General features: G+C 41.7%; 1 protein-coding gene across 14 annotated transcripts in view; it reads left to right on the top strand.

Moving 5' to 3' along the window:
- TNRC6C (trinucleotide repeat containing adaptor 6C) overlaps positions 1-19,324 on the top strand; it is a 95,783-nt gene that overhangs the window by 59,119 nt on the left and 17,340 nt on the right. For 5 of the 14 annotated variants that reach the window (XM_058852147.1, XM_058852140.1, XM_058852144.1 and 2 more), the window contains 7 exons: positions 1,571-4,156; positions 11,226-11,435; positions 12,633-12,799; positions 13,432-13,536; positions 13,979-14,059; positions 14,671-14,740; positions 14,940-15,085. In XM_058852147.1, coding sequence (XP_058708130.1) covers positions 1,571-4,156; positions 11,226-11,435; positions 12,633-12,799; positions 13,432-13,536; positions 13,979-14,059; positions 14,671-14,740; positions 14,940-15,085 — 3,365 coding nt within the window. The remainder of the gene's footprint in view (positions 1-1,570; positions 4,157-11,225; positions 11,436-12,632; positions 12,800-13,431; positions 13,537-13,978; positions 14,060-14,670; positions 14,741-14,939; positions 15,086-19,324) is intronic. The other 9 variants (XM_058852149.1, XM_058852150.1, XM_058852146.1 and 6 more) reach the window with 5 other exon arrangements.

Genomic DNA, 19,324 nt, shown 5'->3' with positions numbered 1-19,324 from the left:
AGGTCTTTCTGTGATTTAGGTATTTTCCTGTTATCGTGAGAAGATAGGTGATGAACTAAGAATTGTTTTCCCTTCCTTTCTCTAAAATTCTTTCTTCTGCTTCAATTAATTTAAATTTTAAAACAAAAAGCAATCTGGGTTGGTTTAGCATGTTATTTCTTCATCTTGCAAAACCTTCATAAGGCAGCCAAGTAATCACCTTAAAAAGCTACAGGTGAAATGTGTGAACAAGACTTTGTCAGAGAGTGAGCTTTTTCTAATCTTTGGAGTAAATTTTTCACTACCAGAACACCTCTAATTGGAGGAGCTAATCACACCAACTTATTTGTGATTTAAATTAATTCATATTAGGCATTCGTTGTTAACAACTTGTTTGGGAGATTTGTTGCATCCATCTTCCCCACAAAAATATTCATTTTATTCACAAATCACAAAGAGTAGAAGCCATGTTTCAACAGATTTAAAGGAAGTAAAAATAATTGACATCCAAAATTCGTTGCTTTGATATGTGCAAGCAGTTAAGAGAGGCTTTTCTGCAGATTGTTTCCCATACATATCTCTTGGATCAGAGTGAAATACTTGTTATCAAATTCCTACCAAAAGAAACTAAGAGAAATAATCTTGTACAGAGCAGCTGGGATGGAAATAAATGCAAAACCTTAACCAAAGCTTGAGTTCTTAACATGAGACATGTTGTGCCTTCCAGTTTATCGTCATGTCCTGGCGAGCAAGCAGGTGCTCAAGAGCTTTTGGTTAATTTTTTGATTTAGTGTCTGTGTTTGAGGATGTGACAGTGCTGAAAAGACACAGCATCACTTTTCATTGGCTTGGGGACCCAGGGGATTGTGTGTACAAATGCAAAATTATGTTTAAACCACAAGTAAAGCCTGTGAGAGGTAAGTTTCTTGACAAAACTGTCAGTTATTTAGAGATGCCCAAGTTCTCTGCTAAAATATACATTAATAGTGTTTATAATTGACACCTAACAAAAAGTTGCTGTCTGTATTTGTTTCTTTATTTCCAGAAAGGGGTTGCAATCCTAAATGCAGTATGAATTTAGAGTGTTGTGATGTGGGTGTGTATGTAGTATCTCAGGGCAGGCAGACATTTTACATTTTTTTTATTGGATGTTCTTTCTTTGTGTTTCTCTGAAGAATGAGAATTGAGTCAAAATAAATGGTAAGAGTCTGCTAGATACTATTCAGTGTTTTTTCCAAATTTGCTTTTTAGACATTTCATGTAGATTAGTGTATTTGCTCTTCTTATTTATTGCCTGCTTATTATTTTTACTGGTACACTGGGGGCTACAAAACACTTGCTTTGTTCTAAAATGAAATTTTTTGGTTATTTTAATTGAGAGTCTTGCCAGATTAAAAAAAACCAAAACCCAATAAATTAATATGAGCATCCTGCTCCATTGTAGTGAAGAAAATTGCTGTATTATGTTAGAAAATGTATTCTAAATTTTAGCAGAATGTAGTGTTGTAACTAGTGATGTAAAACAGTGTTTAGTAGAAGGCTTTTGCAGAGTTTGAACAGTGGACTCATTTTAAACCTTGGATCCTTTCAGATCTCAGCCACAGTGGATTGGGAGACCATTATGAGAATTCCCACTGGGGACAGCAGCCCGCTTTCAGGAGTGAAGGCAACTGCAGCTGGGATAAAGTGATAATAGACAGGACTGACAAGGAAGCGTGGCCTTCCATTACCGGAGCTGAGACTGAGTCTGCCTCAGAATGTACTACAGACACTGACTCTGCCTCCAACTGTGGCTCAGAGAACAGTAGCATGGCTACAGGGAGTGCCCAAGGCAACTTCACTGGACATACAAAGAAAACTAATGGCAATAATGGCGCCAACGGAGCACTCGTCCAAAGCACTTCTAACCAGAGTGCCCTTGGAGCTGGTGGAGCAAACGGCAACGGCGGCTCGGCCAGGGTGTGGGGGGTGGCTGCGGGCTCCAGCTCTGGCCTAGCTCACTGCTCTGCCAGTGGTGGGGATGGAAAGATGGACAACATGATGGGAGATGGTAGAAGTCAGAACTGCTGGGGTGCTTCCAACTCGAATGCTGGCATGAATCTTAACCTTAACCCTAATGCCAATCCAGCTGCCTGGCCTGTACTTGGACATGAAGGAACTGTGGGAGCAGGCAACCCTTCCAGTATTTGCAGTCCAGTCAGTGCCATAGGTCAGAACATGGGCAACCAGAATGGGAACCCAACAGGCACCTTAGGTGCTTGGGGAAACTTGCTGCCGCAAGAGAGCACAGAACCACAAACGTCCACTTCTCAGAATGTGTCTTTCAGCGTACAACCTCAGAACCTTAACACTGATGGACCAAATAACACTAACCCCATGAACTCTTCACCAAACCCTATCAATGCAATGCAGACAAACGGACTGCCGAACTGGGGGATGGCCGTGGGCATGGGGGCCATCATCCCGCCCCACCTGCAAGGCCTTCCTGGTGCTAACGGAACAGCGGTTTCTCAAGTCAGCGGGGGCAGTGGTGAAGGAATGGGCAGTTCAGTATGGGGGATGTCCCCAGGTAATCCTGCCACAGGAAACAGCAATTCTGGGTTCAGTCAGGGGAATGGAGACACTGTGAACTCAGCATTAAGTGCTAAACAAAACGGATCCAGCAGTGCTGTGCAAAAGGAAGGAAACGGAGCGAACGCGTGGGACTCGGGGCCTCCCTCTGGCCCCGGGGTCCTGGCCTGGGGCAGGGGCGGTGGCGGGGTTGGCAGTGTGCATTCTGGAGCCTGGGGCCACCCCAACCGCAGCGCCAGCAACGGTGTCAACGGCGAGTGGGGCAAGCCCCCAAACCAGCATTCCAATAGCGACATCAACGGGAAAGGATCAACAGGGTGGGATAGCTCGAGTGTTACCAGTCCGAATCCTGCCATGCAGCAGGGCAATGAACAAATGAACTCTTGGGCCAAAGCTGCGGCATCTGGCACCACGGCTAGTGAAGGAAGCAATGACAGCGGTGGGAGTCAAAATGAAGGCAGTACTGGGAGGGAGGGGGCTGGAGAGGGCAGGAGGAGAGACAAAGGGATGATAGACCAAGGGCAAGTTCAGTTGCCAAGAAATGACCTTGACCCCAGGGTCCTGTCCAATACGGGGTGGGGACAGACCCCTGTGAAGCAAAACACTGCCTGGGAATTTGAAGAGTCCCCAAGGTCTGAACGGAAGAATGACAATGGAACTGAGGCCTGGGGTTGTGCAGCTACTCAATCTTCAAACTCAGGGGGGAAGAACGATGGGTCCATCATGAACAGTACAAATACCTCTTCAGTATCTGGGTGGGTCAACTCTCCACCGGCAGCTGTTCCAACAAATACAGGTTGGGGAGACAATAACAACAAAGCACCAAATGGCCCAGGGGGGTGGGGAGAGTCAGCAAGCTCTACTACTGTTAATAATGCTGCTGCTGCCAAAAGCGGCCACGCTTGGAGTGGGACCGCAAATCAGGAGGACAAATCACCTACCTGGGGTGAACCTCAGAAACCCAAATCTCAAAACTGGGGAGATGGACAGAAATCAAATCCAAGCTGGACTTCAGGAGGTGGAGACTGGACAGATTCATCATCTGTTCCTGGACACTTGGGTGATGGGAAGAAGAATGGATCTGGATGGGATTCTGATAATAGGTCAGGGTCTGGCTGGAATGATTCCACAAAGTCTGGGACCAGTGGGTGGGGGAATGGCACAAACAGCAAGGCTAATACAGGTACAAGTTGGGGGGAATCTTTAAAGCCAGGCCCCCAACAAAATTGGGCTAATAAACCCCAGGACAACAATGTGAGTAACTGGGGAGGAGCTGCTTCTGTAAAACAGACGGGGTCAGGGTGGGTTGGTGGGCCAGTGCCAGCCAAACAAAAAGAGAACTGTGAGGCAACTGGCTGGGAAGAGCCATCTCCACCGTCCATTCGCCGCAAGATGGAAATCGATGATGGTACCTCAGCTTGGGGCGACCCAAATTACAACAACAACAAGACTGTAAACATGTGGGATAGAAATAATCCTATAATTCAGAGCAGTACCACAACCAACACCACCACCACTAGCACCATTATCAACACCAACATGGTTGAACCTCAGCCATCGCACCAGTCAAGTGCCCAGCCGAACCGGTCCCCGCTGCTTGGCCCAGGTATGACAACAGTTTTGTGAAATACTTCATAAAACAGGTTTATGAGATACTTTTTACCAGTACCAATTGCTGAATGCTGTTTGTTCTACTGGCTTGGCCCAGGTATGACAACAGTTTTGTGAAATACTTCATAAAACAGGTTTATGAGATACTTTTTACCAGTACCAATTGCTGAATGCTGTTTGTTCTACTGGTGTGTGGGGTAGAAATCCTGTATTTATGTCTGGAACAGGCTTGTTCTTTTCCTCTGAAGCATTGTTGTCTTGAGGACAGAATCCATGGAACCTGACACAAATTTCTGTAATCCAAATGAATGTAAGAAAGTCTTGAAACAATATTTGGTCAGTAGCATGGTAGGTTCTTAGATTGTGGATTCATATTTATTTTAACATCTCTTCTACAGTTACTTAACACCTTTTAATTCAGCCATTTGAGAGGCTGGGGAGTTTTGGCAAACCTTTCTTCTGTTATTTGTCTGCTGTCCCCACTGCACAGGCTCGGTGTGTTTAGACAGTCTGCATCTGTTTCTTTTCTTAAAAACAAATCTTGGCAACAGATGTTTGTTAACAATTGCATGAATTTAGGCTGCTGCTGTTTCTCTGTCCAGTTTGTTGTTTTTTATGAAGAAATGGTTCTCAGGGGTCAGGCACAGGCAGCATCCTGGATTTTGTGTGGTTTTCAAAAAGCAGGACTGGTTCAAGATGTTAATGTTCAGGGTGACTGAAGTTAGCTTATCCTAACTTCAGCTGTGTTTCAGCATTTAGGTTTTAGGCATTTAGGAATTTTCTAATCAAAGGCAAGGTGCTGTTGTTGACAAGCAGCAAGGAATAAAAATGTGTAAAAAGTGGGAAAAATGCTTAAAAGAGAGATATTTAAATAAAAGTTACACTAGAGGTCCATATCTATATAATGACCACAGACCTCTCCAAAATAAATTTAATCATGCAGTGCTCTTTCAAATTCTCCCTCTGAGTTTTGTTTCCAGGTTTTTGTTAAGTACTGACTTTTTAACCATGTTTTTCTCCAAGTGGGATTTGCTCTCATTCCCATCCTTTTTCTCTTTGATGTTTTGGAATGATTCAAATTTGCTTTAATGTCTGTGTAAAAATAGTATTACATTCCCCATTCTGATCAAATATTTTAACAGTAGAGGGTACCTATTTTAATAAAATAACTCACTCCAGAAGGAGAAATCTTTAAATGGCTTTGTACTTGGTCAGCCCAACATATGTGACTAGCTTATTTAAGCTATATTTACAGATTCCTGAATTGTAATGGAAGTATCATGGAAGTGGATCTTTGGTTGGGTTTGGGTGAGGTTTTGTTTTTCATGGAGGTGATTTTTGGAGGATTACATTGGTGCTTATAAACCTGTTCATACACAGCAATGCATTGTTAATGTTATTCAAATAATTAACACCTTATAGAGGAAAACTTAACAGTCCTGAGCCCTTCAGATTTTGAAAATGGAATTTAAAAGCTGGTGTTAATCAGCAGTGATTCCTTTGGAGAATGGACAGGAAGGGTTTATTTGAAGCAGTATGTTTCCATATTCAGAAAGCTGCCTATGAACACGTGCCCAACCTGCTCAAGCTGCCCCCTGACCAGGTTAAAGTGAGTGTTGGGCTTCTTGAAAAATGTGAGCTTAGAAAGATTCTAAGATCTTTTAAGATAAGCAAGTCTTTCATCTTTTTCTTTTAAATTTTCCAAGATAAGCAAAGCCAGCTCTCAGAATATACTTAAGTCAGCATGCAAGAAAGTATGAAATCAGTAATAGTGAAGATTATTTAAAATACGGTTCTGATACTAAAATTTAGATCAAGTTGTAGCAGGCATAAATTTATCCTTACGTATTTTTGCTCCATACACTTAATACAGTGCAAGTATAAAGGCCAAACATGGAAATATTTTGAAGGATTTTTGTCTAAATGGAAGCGAGGAGCAGTCAGTCCCCTGTGTCCTGAGCTCTGCCCGTGTTTACTGGTGACTGTGCCAGAGAGGGACCATTCCTGTGCTTGTCCCACCCCGAGAGCAGCAGTGCAGTTCTGAGTGATCCCAGTGGACTGGGCTGGGGATCCAGTGATCCTGGACTGCCTTTGGGGAGTGCAGGAGGCCGTGTTTTCCCAGAGCAGGCAGCACATGGCAGCTGCACAGCAGCATCCTCACGGTCTGGGTGGGAATGTACACAGACCTGAAACGTCTACAAATCATCTCCCAGCTGGGACAGCCAAAACATGGCAAGCAAGCAGTGAGTGTCTTCCCTCCCACGCAGACAGGGCCCTGCACTTTGGAGCTGTGCTGTTTAACTATTTTTCCTACTCCAATTCCCTCTCCACTTGGCTGTGCATTCCCAGCCTCTGCAGTGAGGGAGACAAGAATCCTGTCACCAGGAGACTTCTGCAATCCACAACCAAAGTTCATCCAGCAGCAGCTCTTTTCCATGCAAGGCATGATTGTGGTATTAGAGCCTGTGCTGTAGGGCACAGTTAAGTGCTCATCTAAAATCTTAAAACTCTTGAACTCCATAGTTACCATGGGCATTTTGTCACCTGTGTGGGTCATGACGTGCTCTGCCAGTCATATTCAGGGAATATAATGAATAAGGAATCGTGGATTCCACTCCTGTATAAGTAGGGAGGAGTGGTGCAGATGGAAGTTGTCACTATCACACATGCTGCAAGCAAAGAAATGGATTTTAATTTTGCCACACAGCACTAGTTAGGGCTTCACAAGAGATTAACAGTCCCTTTTGGGATTGAAGTTTATGCTTTATTAGTTTGGAAATAGAGGCCAAGTTACAGTCTTGTTCTAAGATTTGTCACCCATCCCCAGAAGTTCTCCAGATCCTTTGAAGGCAGAACTTAAAAGCCATTGATGGGAAGCAGATGTTGGTAAACACTTGATGAAAATGAAGAATGCTCTAAGGAGTTCCATTTTCCATTGGAAAAGAAGGGGAAAAAAAGAGGGGGGAAAGGGATAGATAATGTAATAGATACAGTCCTTGCTGGTTATAGGAGTTTGTTCTCAAGGCAGTGGTGAATTACTTAGAAAGATGAGCAGAAAGCTGGTGGGTTTGAGTTAGATTGGTATTTAATCTAAATTACTTGTGCATATTTCTTCTAGCACTTCTCACTCATGCAGCTTTGATAGGAGGGGAATAAGAAGTGAGAAAAGGTTTTGCAGACAGAAGCAATTAAAAGAGATTTTTGGATCCCAAACAGCATCAGATCCTTCGTCCAAGTGCTGAGGAGTGGGCTTGATGCTTTCCTGCTCTCATTACATCAGGAGAGCCTGGCAGGGTTCCAGTATCCTCCAGCTGAGGAAAGAAACAACAGAAGATAACACAGGCTTCCCTGTGGGGATTCTAGGTCACAAATTAAGGTCTTTATGGTTACTAGAGAGTGAGGAGCTTAAGTTTTAAAAACCTGAACTGGGTCTAAATTCTGAAAGCTCCAAACATCTCTGTTCCTTTTACAATCCTGTGCCATTAAGTGGCAGCTCACACGACAGTGTTTGTCTTACTTTGAACTTCCATCAGAATGGATTTGAAAGCAGCTCAGCTTTGGGCTCCTTTAGGGTGCTCATGTGAAAACCTAAAACCCTCTGGTGGGTGCTCAGCCCATGCACAGCCAGGTCCTGGGGGGCAGCCAAGTGATGCTGAGAGAGCTGCCCTCGATTTTCACACAAGGGTGATGTCACTGCTGAAACCCAAATTAGAGCTTTCTGAATGCTCAGTGATGAGCTGGAATCCCTTTCAAAAAATGAGGATTTGAAAGATTAAGGGTTGTAGGTGGCTCTTAAATTTATATATAAAACCCACAGTAACTAGTGTGTAATTAGTAAACAACCTCTTTTCTGCCTGATGTCTTCCTTTTTTATCTAGATAAGGTTCTAGTATTTTGGTTTGCCTGTATTGTGCTCATGTGCTCTGGTATTTATCACGGACCAACAACTTGAAGGAAAACAGTTTATGCCATCCAAATAGCTATAGGGTTATTTTCAGGGAAAACAACTGCATCCTGCCACAGCTTAGTTAACATTTCACTTTCCCTTGAGGATTTCCTGTTGGCTGTGACCCAATGTTAATTATGTTTTTATTTCTATAAAACAAAGCTCTGCCAATGTGTCCATGTTTATTACTCACTGTGATCTTTTCATTTCTTGCAATTCTAAGAGTGTTTAAAAACTTCAGTACTAAAACCTCACTTTCTTGCCAAAGAAGCCTTTAAATGGAGCACGTTCTGTTGTGAAATAACATTAATGCAGATCTGGGTGGGTTTTAAGGAGCTTTTTACCAGGAGAGCCTAAATCTATATTATTTTCATCAGAAAATAGGAAGTTTTTTTGAAGCAGAACTTTTGAAAATGTGTGGCAGGTTCAGGTTTTGAGACCACTCAAAGGTCTTGGTTTGCCTTCACAACAGCCATGGAGAGTTTTGCATCATTTCTTCAAAAATGTAACTTTAAATATCCTAAAACAGAATAATTTGGAGACATAGAAAGATAGCACAGAGACAGTAGCCTTGGGTCAGCAGTATTTGCACAGATGGGAAGCAGGTTTGCAATTGAGAAGTGCTGGAATTTACAGACAAGGTAGTTTTTGCAGTGCACAGGTTTTTTCTTCAACAGCCTTCAGGATTAATTTATTAATTTCCTGCACTTAATTTTATCTGTTAAGATAAAATAGTTTTGGAAAACTTTTTGTTGATTTATTTTGTTTGCTTTTATGTACTTGTATTATTTTCCATTAGTAAAGTCTGGTTCCCCCATTATTTGTAATCCCATATTATTTCCTGCTCAGTGCATTTAAAAGCACTTAAAATAATTTGGACATTACACATCTGTGGCTTTTAGTTGAAGTTGTTGAATTTATAAGAGCAACAGAGGAGCCAGGGTTTTTTTGAGGTTTTTATTCTATAACGTAGCACACTTTGGCTTTTTTATATATAAATTGTGTTTTAAGGATGATATCATAAATTCAATTAGGTAGAGTTTGCAGCAGAGGTTACATGAAGTCAGGGAGATGTTAGTACTCTGCTTTGCAGTCTGGTTTGTGCTGTGGAGATGTTTTGTTTTCTGTTTCATTTGCCTGCAGTTAATCTTTTTCAGCTGCCAATATGATTAAATACACGCAGTTGTCTGCCAGTTGCCTCCTGAGTAGTGAGGCAGAAATTCAAATAAAGCCTTCCTAAATAAAGTTGGCTTGAAGATACAAGCAGGAACCTTGAAATAAACATTTCAGGTGCAGCATCAAGGAAGCTGTCATGTTAAGTACAGGTTCATTTAGGTACATCTGTGGATCTGCCAGTTTATCTTCTTTACACACCTTAAAATAACCAGAAATGTAAGGTACGTTGATCGAGCCTAAAGCACGGTATTTTTGTTTAAAATGGAAATCACTTGAATGAAACAGTGACATTCTGGGTTGTTTCAGGAGCTTTCTTTAAATTCAGTGCCTGTTGCTGGCAGAGAAGGAGTTTTGTGAAGCTGCAACACACCAATGGAGAGTTTGGCCCTGGGTTGTGTCACCTGCACTTACATCAGTGTCTGAGAGAGGTGCAGTGGCTGTGAGGAATAGAGCCTAAAATAAAAATGTAAGGCAGGAACAGGGAGCAGTGCATAGCTCTGGGCCCATCTATTTGATTGTTTTCTCTGCCAGGCACTGTTTGAGTTGTTATTGGCAATGGATGTTGCTGCAGTTTCTGGTAATGGGAATTCTGTGGAACTCAGTGAGGTCTGCAAGGGCTTGGTGCTCGGTGGAACCCTATAGTTTGGTTATTCTAATGTATTTCAAGGTATACTCCCTTGCCATTGCCTATCAATTCTGGTCAATTTGTGGAGAAAAATGTTGTTCCTGCTTTTTGAAACCTTTCCAGAGTATTTTTACAGATACTATTGTGGAGCAAAAAAGAAATAGTGCTGTAGCAAAGCAGCATCTGGTCATGCACTTCCAAAATACTCATCTTAATAACATTCATCTCCAATGAAAAGAGAACAAGTTCCTGATTTAGCAGCCTAATTACCAGCTGAAGTTTTAAGCAGACTGAATTCTACAATATTTGTTGAGATCTCAGCTGTCACGTAATGGAATGTAATTTTTTTACAATTACAGAAAAATGGGTTAGTGTCAGGTGTCTATGAGAATTTTGTTCTCTTGCTTGTTGTGCCTCTCTTTGTGCATGTTTGCAAAGTACCTTGAACTCCATCTGTGATCCAAGTCCTCTCTCCAGAAAATCTCTGGTAGCGATGGTTGTAAATTGAGTTTACCCTTTTGCAGTGTTGGGCAGTGTTGCTCTGTAGGCTCAGGAGCCCTGTGGCTGTTCTGCCACGTTCAGCTGCAGGGCTAAAATCCTGTCAGGTGGATTTAAGCGCATTACATTCAAGCCAAGCCAGACTAAGGCTGTTTCTTTGGAGTAGCTTACGTCTTCAGTGAGTTCATGTAATACTCTGTAGGAAAACAATGGCTTCTACCTGCCATTCCCTGTGGTTTGATTATGGTTCCTAATTGCAGTTTTGATTAGTTCCCCTTAAAATAGTATTTGTTATAATGTAGAGGGTCAGTGATGAGGGATAAGGAGGTAACCATGAGCTGTAATTAAAGCTTTAAGGAATACATTCAGCACAGATAATCTTCACTCAAAGTGGGAACAATCAAAGAGCATCTTACTGCCAGGGCATGAGAAAAGAGATTTTATAGTCTGGAAACAGTGAAAAGGAATCAAAATAGGTTAAAATCTTTCAGTGAAGCAAGGCCCAGCTCAGACTGGGGTCCTGGTCGCTGCAGTGCTGTCCCTGGGCCCCGTGTGGTGCTCACTTGGCAGCCTGGCTGCTTCTGGCTATGGAGAAAAACCCTCTTTCTGTGCTGACAACTTGGCATTAGCATTGAATTAAGAAAGAGCTCTTGAGACCAAATTTAAGGAATTTTTTAAAAACACATTTAACTCCAATCACTGTATGTACTTACTGATTCATGCTCTTTCCTGAGAAACTCGAGTAAAATTTAAAATGTTTTGGAATTATTTGATGAAGAAACCTTTCCTCTCATCACTGTTCTCTTTGCCTTGCTCCAGCAGGCTGGGGAGAGATGCCTGCTGTCCACACCAAGAGCGAAGCTTCCTGGGGAGAGCCCTCCTCCCCTTCTGCTGCAGTTGATAATGGCACTTCGGCGTGGGGGAAGCCCCCCAGCAGTGGCACCGGGTGGGGAGAGAATCCTGCCGAGCCAGCAGGGACCTATGGAAGAACAAACGCTCCAGCTGCTGCCCCAGCACTGTGCAAACCAGGTACACACGGGCTGCCAATGTCCTGCCAGGGGAAGGGTTTGCTTCTGCCACTTCTGCTTTTCTGTGCATTTCAGTCACAGCTTGTCCCTGTGGTTTCATTCTCAAAGCTGTGTTAGCTGTCACAAGGCCACCTTAATCCAAATACCCAGTTAATTCAAAAATATTAATTTAGCACATCCATCTGTAAATATAAAGGAGAGTATTTTTGTGTGTTTGGAAAGCAGCATAGCAGAGGTACAGGAAACTGAAACTGAAGAAGAACATGACTAGGACTTAAACCCTTGGTGTCTAAAAGAAAACCTGTATTGGGATGAGAAGCAGTGGAAAACAGTCAAGATAGAATTGATTCTGGTAGGAAAAGCAACACTTGAGAACCACTAATCATAACAACCTCATGTTGGGTTAAACTGAGTGGGTGTTTTCTTCAGCCATTAAAATGGTTGCCAGGTTCAGGAACATCCTGAACTCCCCGCTTTGTGATTCCTAACTCATGGTATTTGATAATATCCTCCATCTCTGAATGTCCTGAGAGCCATGGTGATTGCTTTGGAGACTTCTTTTGGCTATTGAGGTTGCCTAGAGTTTCACTCCTGCAAAATACCATAGTGAGATGCAGTTAGAAGTCCCAGAAAATATAAAAAGAGGAGTGAGAGCTCTTAAGATGAGTAATCCCAGCTTTAAACAGAGTAAACAGAATAAAATGGACTGAGGTGACACAACCTCGTCACTGAATATGAAGCGTTCCCTGCAGCCCACGAGCTCCTTTCAGGTTCCATTCTTTGAGATGGGAATGAGTTTCTGAGCATGAATGACTTTGAAACTTGGTTTGTTCATGGAAGAATGTGGTAGGTAAAATGGTGAGATTCATTGAAAGCAAAGGAGCACTTAACAAGTGTGTGATCATACTTTGGTTCCTTGTTTCCAGGAGAGTGGAGTGGCCATGACCACAGATCTTACTGGTTCTGGGAAAAGCAGGACTTGCTGGATGTTTTCTTCTCTGAGTATTTAGAGAACTTTCTCTTTTTTTTGCTAGCTTCAAAGAAGACCTTCTTATCATTTTAATGCCAATTAAGCTATTTGATGAGCTGCTTTATCTCTTGAAAATACTCATGCTAACACATTGGATATGGTACAAAAGGCTATTTCTGAAAAAATTGCAAGAAACTGAATAAGATTTTTCTTCTTCTTTCCTTCCAGCTTCAAAATCTATGCAAGAAGGCTGGGGCAGTGGTGGGGATGAAGTGAATCTCAGTACTAGTCAGTGGGAAGATGAAGAAGGAGATATGTGGAATAATACTGCTTCACAAGAGAGCAGCTCCTCCTGTAATTCCTGGGGGAATGCCCCGAAGAAAGGACTTCAAAAGGTAAGACAAAAATAATGACACTCTTCAGCAAGAGTGGAATTAGCATAACATTTGTAGAATAAGTTGTCACAAATTTGCTGGTGCATTACACCTGAAATTAAAACTCTGACATCTGAACACAAACACAGCTTGCCACTACAGTGGTTCAAGTACAGCCTACCTTGTTTCCAGGGGAAAATGGGAGATCTTTGAATTTAGGCATGTCAGATGCTTCGGGAGTTTTGTTGTTGCCTTTGTTTTCTCTAAGCTTCCATGTATTCTAAAGAAATGATAATGTATTAACAGAAAGAGGAGAAGGTGTTAAGGGGGCTTTCAGACACTTCCCATGGTGGTGGAAAAGCAAACAGTAGTTTGTGATGGAGTTGTTTAACAAAAAAAGCTGTTTTCTATTTGTGAGGACGGTGTGTGTGTGTGTGAGAACAAAGCGAACTTTGTGTTAATGCTGCATTCAACCAAGAACGTAGACAATTGTGTGAGGAAATTTTCCATTGCACAGTCTTTATTTCAGGACAAGGCCAGGCTGTAACTTAAAGGAATTGGGAATGCATTTAGCCACTTTGTTTGTTATTCCATTAGCCAACAGTTAGGCCGGTGATTTGATCAAGTATGGTTGTTTCTTGTACTGTCCGCAGCCCAAAACAAATCCGCGCTTGTCCCTTGGTACTTTCTGGAGAACTGAAAGGAAGAGACTTCTTAAGGATTTTGTGATAGAAAAGCTGCACAGAGATCTTTTAAAGGTGTTTATCTAGACGCTCTTGTTTGTTTTTAAGAAAATACACTGAGTAACATTCTTAACTTCAAGGTTGCAAACTTGTTTTTGGGAATGTTTTTCAGGAAGTGTTGTACTATTTCAGCTTTATTTCGTTATATTTTTCTGCCAAGGATTAAAATGAAATATGTAAATTCAAAGGTGGCTTTAATTCAGTGGCCAGCAAATCAAATACTAAATAGTACACTGAACACCTATTCAGCTGAGATAAAATTTTACACTTTTGGGGGAAGAGAATCGTAGTCGCGTTGCTCGGAGGGTTCTTCAATACTTTCTGAATTAATGTACTAATACATCTTTCAGTAGCATGTGTTATTAATAAAAACCACTTACCATTTCTTTTATGTACATCTCACTGTAATGAATGTGGCAACCAGCCCATTAATGGAATCTCCCATTTATTTACTAAGGGCATGAAGACATCTAGCAAGCAGGATGAGGCCTGGATCATGAACCGTCTGATAAAACAGCTCACAGACATGGGCTTCCCTGTGAGTAGTGCTCAGCCAGCACACTGTGCCTTAGCATTTAGCTTGTACTTCTGACTGTGGCTGTTTCAGACTGTAGCTACACCAACATCTTCAGTGTCCAGGCCGGGAAATAGCTTTGACCTGTATTTAAACACATACTGTGATTTCAGAAATCTGCTGTAAACCTGTAGAGTGCTCTGAGATAAACTTTCCATGACGACATTTATAATATTTGGAAGTTTGTAGTTTTATAACAACAGGTATTACTTTGAACTGCAGTAATAATGCCCTTCCATTCCTCTTTTTATTAAACAGGTGAAATGAGAGTATAGCTGGGTTGTTTCTCAAAGAAAGTCATGTCATTGTGATATTTGAGTTGCTCATGGGAAACAGGAAGATGTTTAAACACAACAGTGTGTTTCACCTTGTAGAGCCGGTGCTTCCTTGTCAAACTGAAATACCTGAATTGTGGGAACTGCTGAAAGCAGAAAAAAAACACACACAGACATTATTTAGGCCGCTGAGTAAACATTAAACCCAGTATTTAAGAGATGTGTCTGTTTTCTCAGGTTACTTTGAAATCATATGAATGTGATTACTTTTCCTCTTGACACAATTCCTGTTTTTGACAGAGAGAGCCAGCGGAAGAGGCCTTGAAGAGCAACAGTATGAATCTCGATCAGGCCATGAGTAAGTATCTGTGTAAGTAACTTTTTTGTCTTTAAAGCTACACAGGAACTCTGCATGATTCTGAGCATTTGATTATTTATATTCAGACCAATTGGATAATACTTATTTTCTTGCCTTGCTTTTGTAAGCAAGATGTATTTCTCTGAACTGCTGTTGGCAACTTTGCTCTCTCTGCTTCACCTTTTCCAATGTATTTCCCCTTTCTGTGCAGGTGCTCTGCTGGAAAAGAAGGTGGAAATGGACAAGCGTGGAATGGGAGTGACCGACTATAATGGAATGGTCACCAAACCCCTTGGCTGCCGCCCACCACCAATCTCCAAAGAGTCTTCCATGGACCGCCCCACCTTCCTTGACAAGGTAAGTTCAGCAACAGAAACGTTCTGCATGACTCAGAGTGTGCACAGTGTAGAAATACTTAGGATTTTCACTATCTGCTTAGCATGGCAAGAAATGTGATAGATATGGCTTTATTCTTTTTCTTGTCTTTTTTCAATCTGGTGGGGAATTCAGTCCTTGTGGAAAGGATCAATTATTTGATTCTCACATAGAAATAAAGAATGATCATCCCCAGTTTTACACTTGAAAACTTGCTAGGGAATCAGTAACACAGTGGAACTAGAAATGAAAAAAAGAGCAAAAAAATTAAGCCACTCTGTGAGAGTCCAGTCAGTGATACTTGCCCAAATCCACAATCAGGCAGGACCAAGGCTAAAATCTTCCAAACATTAGGCTCTTAATTTTTCTTATTTTAAATTTGAGCTTCATAGACATTTCAGTAAAAGTTCAGCAAGGAGGAGCTCAGATATTTTTGTTAAGTCTCAGAGCAGACATGTGCAGTCATGAATAGCTTCTCCAATGAGCTTCCCTTTCTGTGATCATACATGACAAATTTTCCAGCACTGTTTAATGACTGAGGAAAAGGCTTCAGAAGCTTGTGGTGTGTCCAGGATTCAAAGTGTCTAAAGAAAAGAATATACAGAAAAGTGCAGCCAGATCTTCAGTAGGAAATGAGATTTAAAGCCTTGACAGAAAGTCCTGCAGAAACTTACCAAGTCACCTAAGAATCCCCCTGAAAATATTGATAAGTAAAGAAGAATCTCAGATGTCATTCTGTATTTCACAGGATATTTAAAGGTTCATACAGATGGGTAGTGGAGGATTCTGAGCACAGAAATCAGAATGCTTTTGACAAACTGTGCTGAAACCAATTCATTTCACATGAGCTGTGTACAGGCAGGGTGTGAGGCAGTAATGATATCCTCCCATATAAAGTTCATTCTTAGCCATGGCAGACTTTAATAAATGTGTTAATTGAAGGCCACAAAAGATGTATGCATGCCAGTTAGCCTTTCCTTTTCTTGGATAATAATATCTTCAGCAGTAAAGTTCTTGCCAGATAGAGAGGTGCATTATGTGCAGCATGATGCATAATTCTGGAAACATATGTTAAACACAACTATTGAGAAGGGAGTACTAAAATCATTAATATTCATACAGCAAGTAAAATCTATCAGTCTAGGCATAATCTGTCACAGTGACTTGGCTCTAACAAAGGAAATAATCCCACACTGTATTTGTTAGCTATCACAGTGTTGAGAAACTTGCTAAGTGAATTAAATAAATATAGTTTCTACTCTAAGAACACGGGGGTTTTTTTCCCCAAAGAAATTCTTTCCAGCTTTCCAGCTCATGCTAGCAGAGCAACTCCTCCAAAACCTTTTTGCCCTTTGAGGTATTGTTTTCAGAACATGAGTCTGGAGCTGTCTTGGTTCTGCTTAGGTCATCTTCAGTGAGGAACAAGCTCTCCACACAGCTGGACAGAGCACTCCAGCCAACATTCCCTGTTTGACTTATTGCTCTGTCAAGTCATCATTCTTTTGTTGGCTTTGCTGAGTCTTCAATAAGTTCTTCAAGGTTCCTCTTGATGAAGTTGTAGTTCGGGTTGGTGTGCTCATTGTTACCACTCTCTCAGCTCACCTGCATTGACACTCTGTCATTTTTCTCTAAACAGCTAAAGCCAGACCTTACTATTTTTTTTTAACTTTATACATTTGAGGAGGAAAAATTTCCAGCCCTGACATTTGCTTCTGTACCCACTGAACTCCCTGTTCTCTCTGGATCAGGAGTGGTCTGTGCAATTCAGCATCACCTTTGAGTGTTTGCTTTCTCTGCTGGCCGCAGGTGCTCTTTATTCCGTGTCACACCGAGTCAATCTTTGGCACTTAGTGCTTTGTTAATTTATTGTTTCTCAGGATGTTATCTTGACCTGTAGCACCTTAAGAGGACAAGGGAGAAAATCCAGTGACCTTGAGTGAATAAAGATGAAGCCCTGATACCTGATCTCAACCACATCTCACTCTCAGTGGGATGTGTGCTGTGCTTAGGTGTCAGGTTTGCCTGAAAATGTTACTTGGTGTCTTCTGGAGCCATCAGATTTGTAAGAAAAACACGTCAGACTTTCCTGGAGGCATCCTTCAAATACCAGAAATAAGACTAGAGAAGAGATTTTTTTTCCCAAGTATAGAGTTTGGCTCTATACCAGTAGGATTTTGTGGGTGTGTCAAGTCCCTTCAAAAAAGTTGAAAGCAGTGCTGAACTGAGCATTAATGTGATGATTCAATTTTTAATTGAGTAGCCTGAGGAAGAAGTGTAGCATAAATTTGTAAGAAAATCACTGAAGAGGAAAGGTTAGGTAGAAAAGATTGTTCTTCAGGAAACAATTATTATATAAAGGATCCTGAGAAATAATGGGTTGGAAACCACTGTAAGCAGTAAAATTATCCTCTAGTCTGGCTTGAAAATTGCTAAAGGGTGCTTTAATTTGACCAACTAAAATACTTTGTGTTAAATGAATTGATTTTAGTTCAGTTATAGAGCACAGATTTGTGCAGCACAATACAAGAAGTTCAAATTAAATAAAATAGAACCAGGTGAATATGAACAAAGTGTTATAAACTTACACAAAGCCATCTGCTGCAATTCAGCCAAGGAACACACTTGTAAAGGAGTCTGGAAATTAAATGCCTGAGTCTCCAGTGCAGCTTGTCCTCCACCATTCCTGGCGCTGCCAATTTCCAAATTGAGAAAAAATAATGTCAGTAAGGCAAGACTTGAATAAATCTGGGGCCAAGGAGGGTCTCTCATGGTCAGTAGGTCTGTTCACATGGGGAACAATGGCATCTGAAGGGGAGAGCGAGCACCAAGCTTGAAATTATTTTCACTTTGAAAGGGGGAAGGGTAGAATTGTAAACATATGTCTGTGATCTAAAGAGAAATCCTTGAACCTGTTACTGTCATGCAAGCTGCAGTTGTTTGTGGAGTGTGACTGATGTCCAGTAGAATGTAAAATATCTCGAGCTGAAAGGCCTTGGGGATATCATTAGAAAATGTCAGTGTCCCCCTCAGGATAGTCAGATAGGATGTCAAGTGTCACTTTGCCTGATAGTAAAGAAACTTTTCCTTTGCATCAAAGGAGAGCTGTAGAAAATGCGTTTTTCAGGATTACCTTAAAACATATAATTCACTGAGCATGCTTGCTGCATTAGGTCATCTGTTTGGGTATGTGGTAAGCAGACTGGGCTGCTTTTTGAACAAAGGAGGTTCACCAGTATCTCACAGTCTTCTGGATTTATTGGATAAAATAACCTAGCTTCTCATGTTTTTAAAAAGCCTTTCCTTGCAGTGAACCTAGTGCCTGAAAAACACCAGCCCAGCACATTGCAAATTAAAGCTTTTTCTCTCTGCCTGTTTTTTTGGAGCCCTACTTTGTACACAGTGTTATTTGATCATGCTTACCGCAGGCTTCCCAGACATCAAAGCACAGTTTGAGATAGAACTCAGTGCCCCACTGAAACACGAGCAGAGATCTACCTGTTTGATTGGGGCTCTCTAATTTATTTTATTTTCTGCCTTGCTGTTTGCCCCCCGCGGGGGCTGCCTCCTGTGCCTCGGATCCACGCTCAGCCGTGGTTCCTCACAGCCCAGTTAGCACCAGAGGCTCCTCCTGCCTTGCTAAAATCTGCCTCCTCCTGGGGATGTTCAGGAAGGCTGCCCAGCCGATATTGTCATGACTGGTTTGATGGTTTGTGTTCGTTGGCTGCCTTGCAGTGTAATGTTTCAGAGTGGGGTATTAATAACTCAGCGCTATGTGAATATTAAAAGAGGTTCGTGTGTCTCAGTTAGGAAAGGGGATTAATGCAAAAATGCTTTTTTAAGAGCAGAGCTATGATGTGGAACCAAATCCAGACTGCTGTCAAATAAGCTGATGTGGCCTTTCCCAAATTTTGGGGTTGTTAAAGTGCTGGTTTATGTCTGTGCTCTGCTGCTGGAGTTTTCCAGACAGACAGAGGGCTCCCCTAAAATGTGCTGGGCCTCTCCCCCTTCCACCTTTCAGTCTGGTGGAGAAGAAAGGAGAGAACCTAAGTGGGGAGGAGGCCATGGCCACATAATAGCTCTGCAATCAGCTGCTAAAATTCTTCCTTTCCTCTGGAAAGGTGGGTGAGGGTGATTGAGCATTTGGGGATTAAATGCAAAAAAGTTATAAAAAACAGTACCTTAATCCTGTTTCTCTCTTTCTTCTCCCTTCACTCCATACTT

This window comes from Poecile atricapillus, chromosome 17, assembly GCF_030490865.1.
Source record: "Poecile atricapillus isolate bPoeAtr1 chromosome 17, bPoeAtr1.hap1, whole genome shotgun sequence".
Classification (NCBI taxonomy): Eukaryota; Metazoa; Chordata; class Aves; order Passeriformes; family Paridae; genus Poecile; species Poecile atricapillus.
This window is presented reverse-complemented; position numbering and strand designations above follow the sequence as displayed.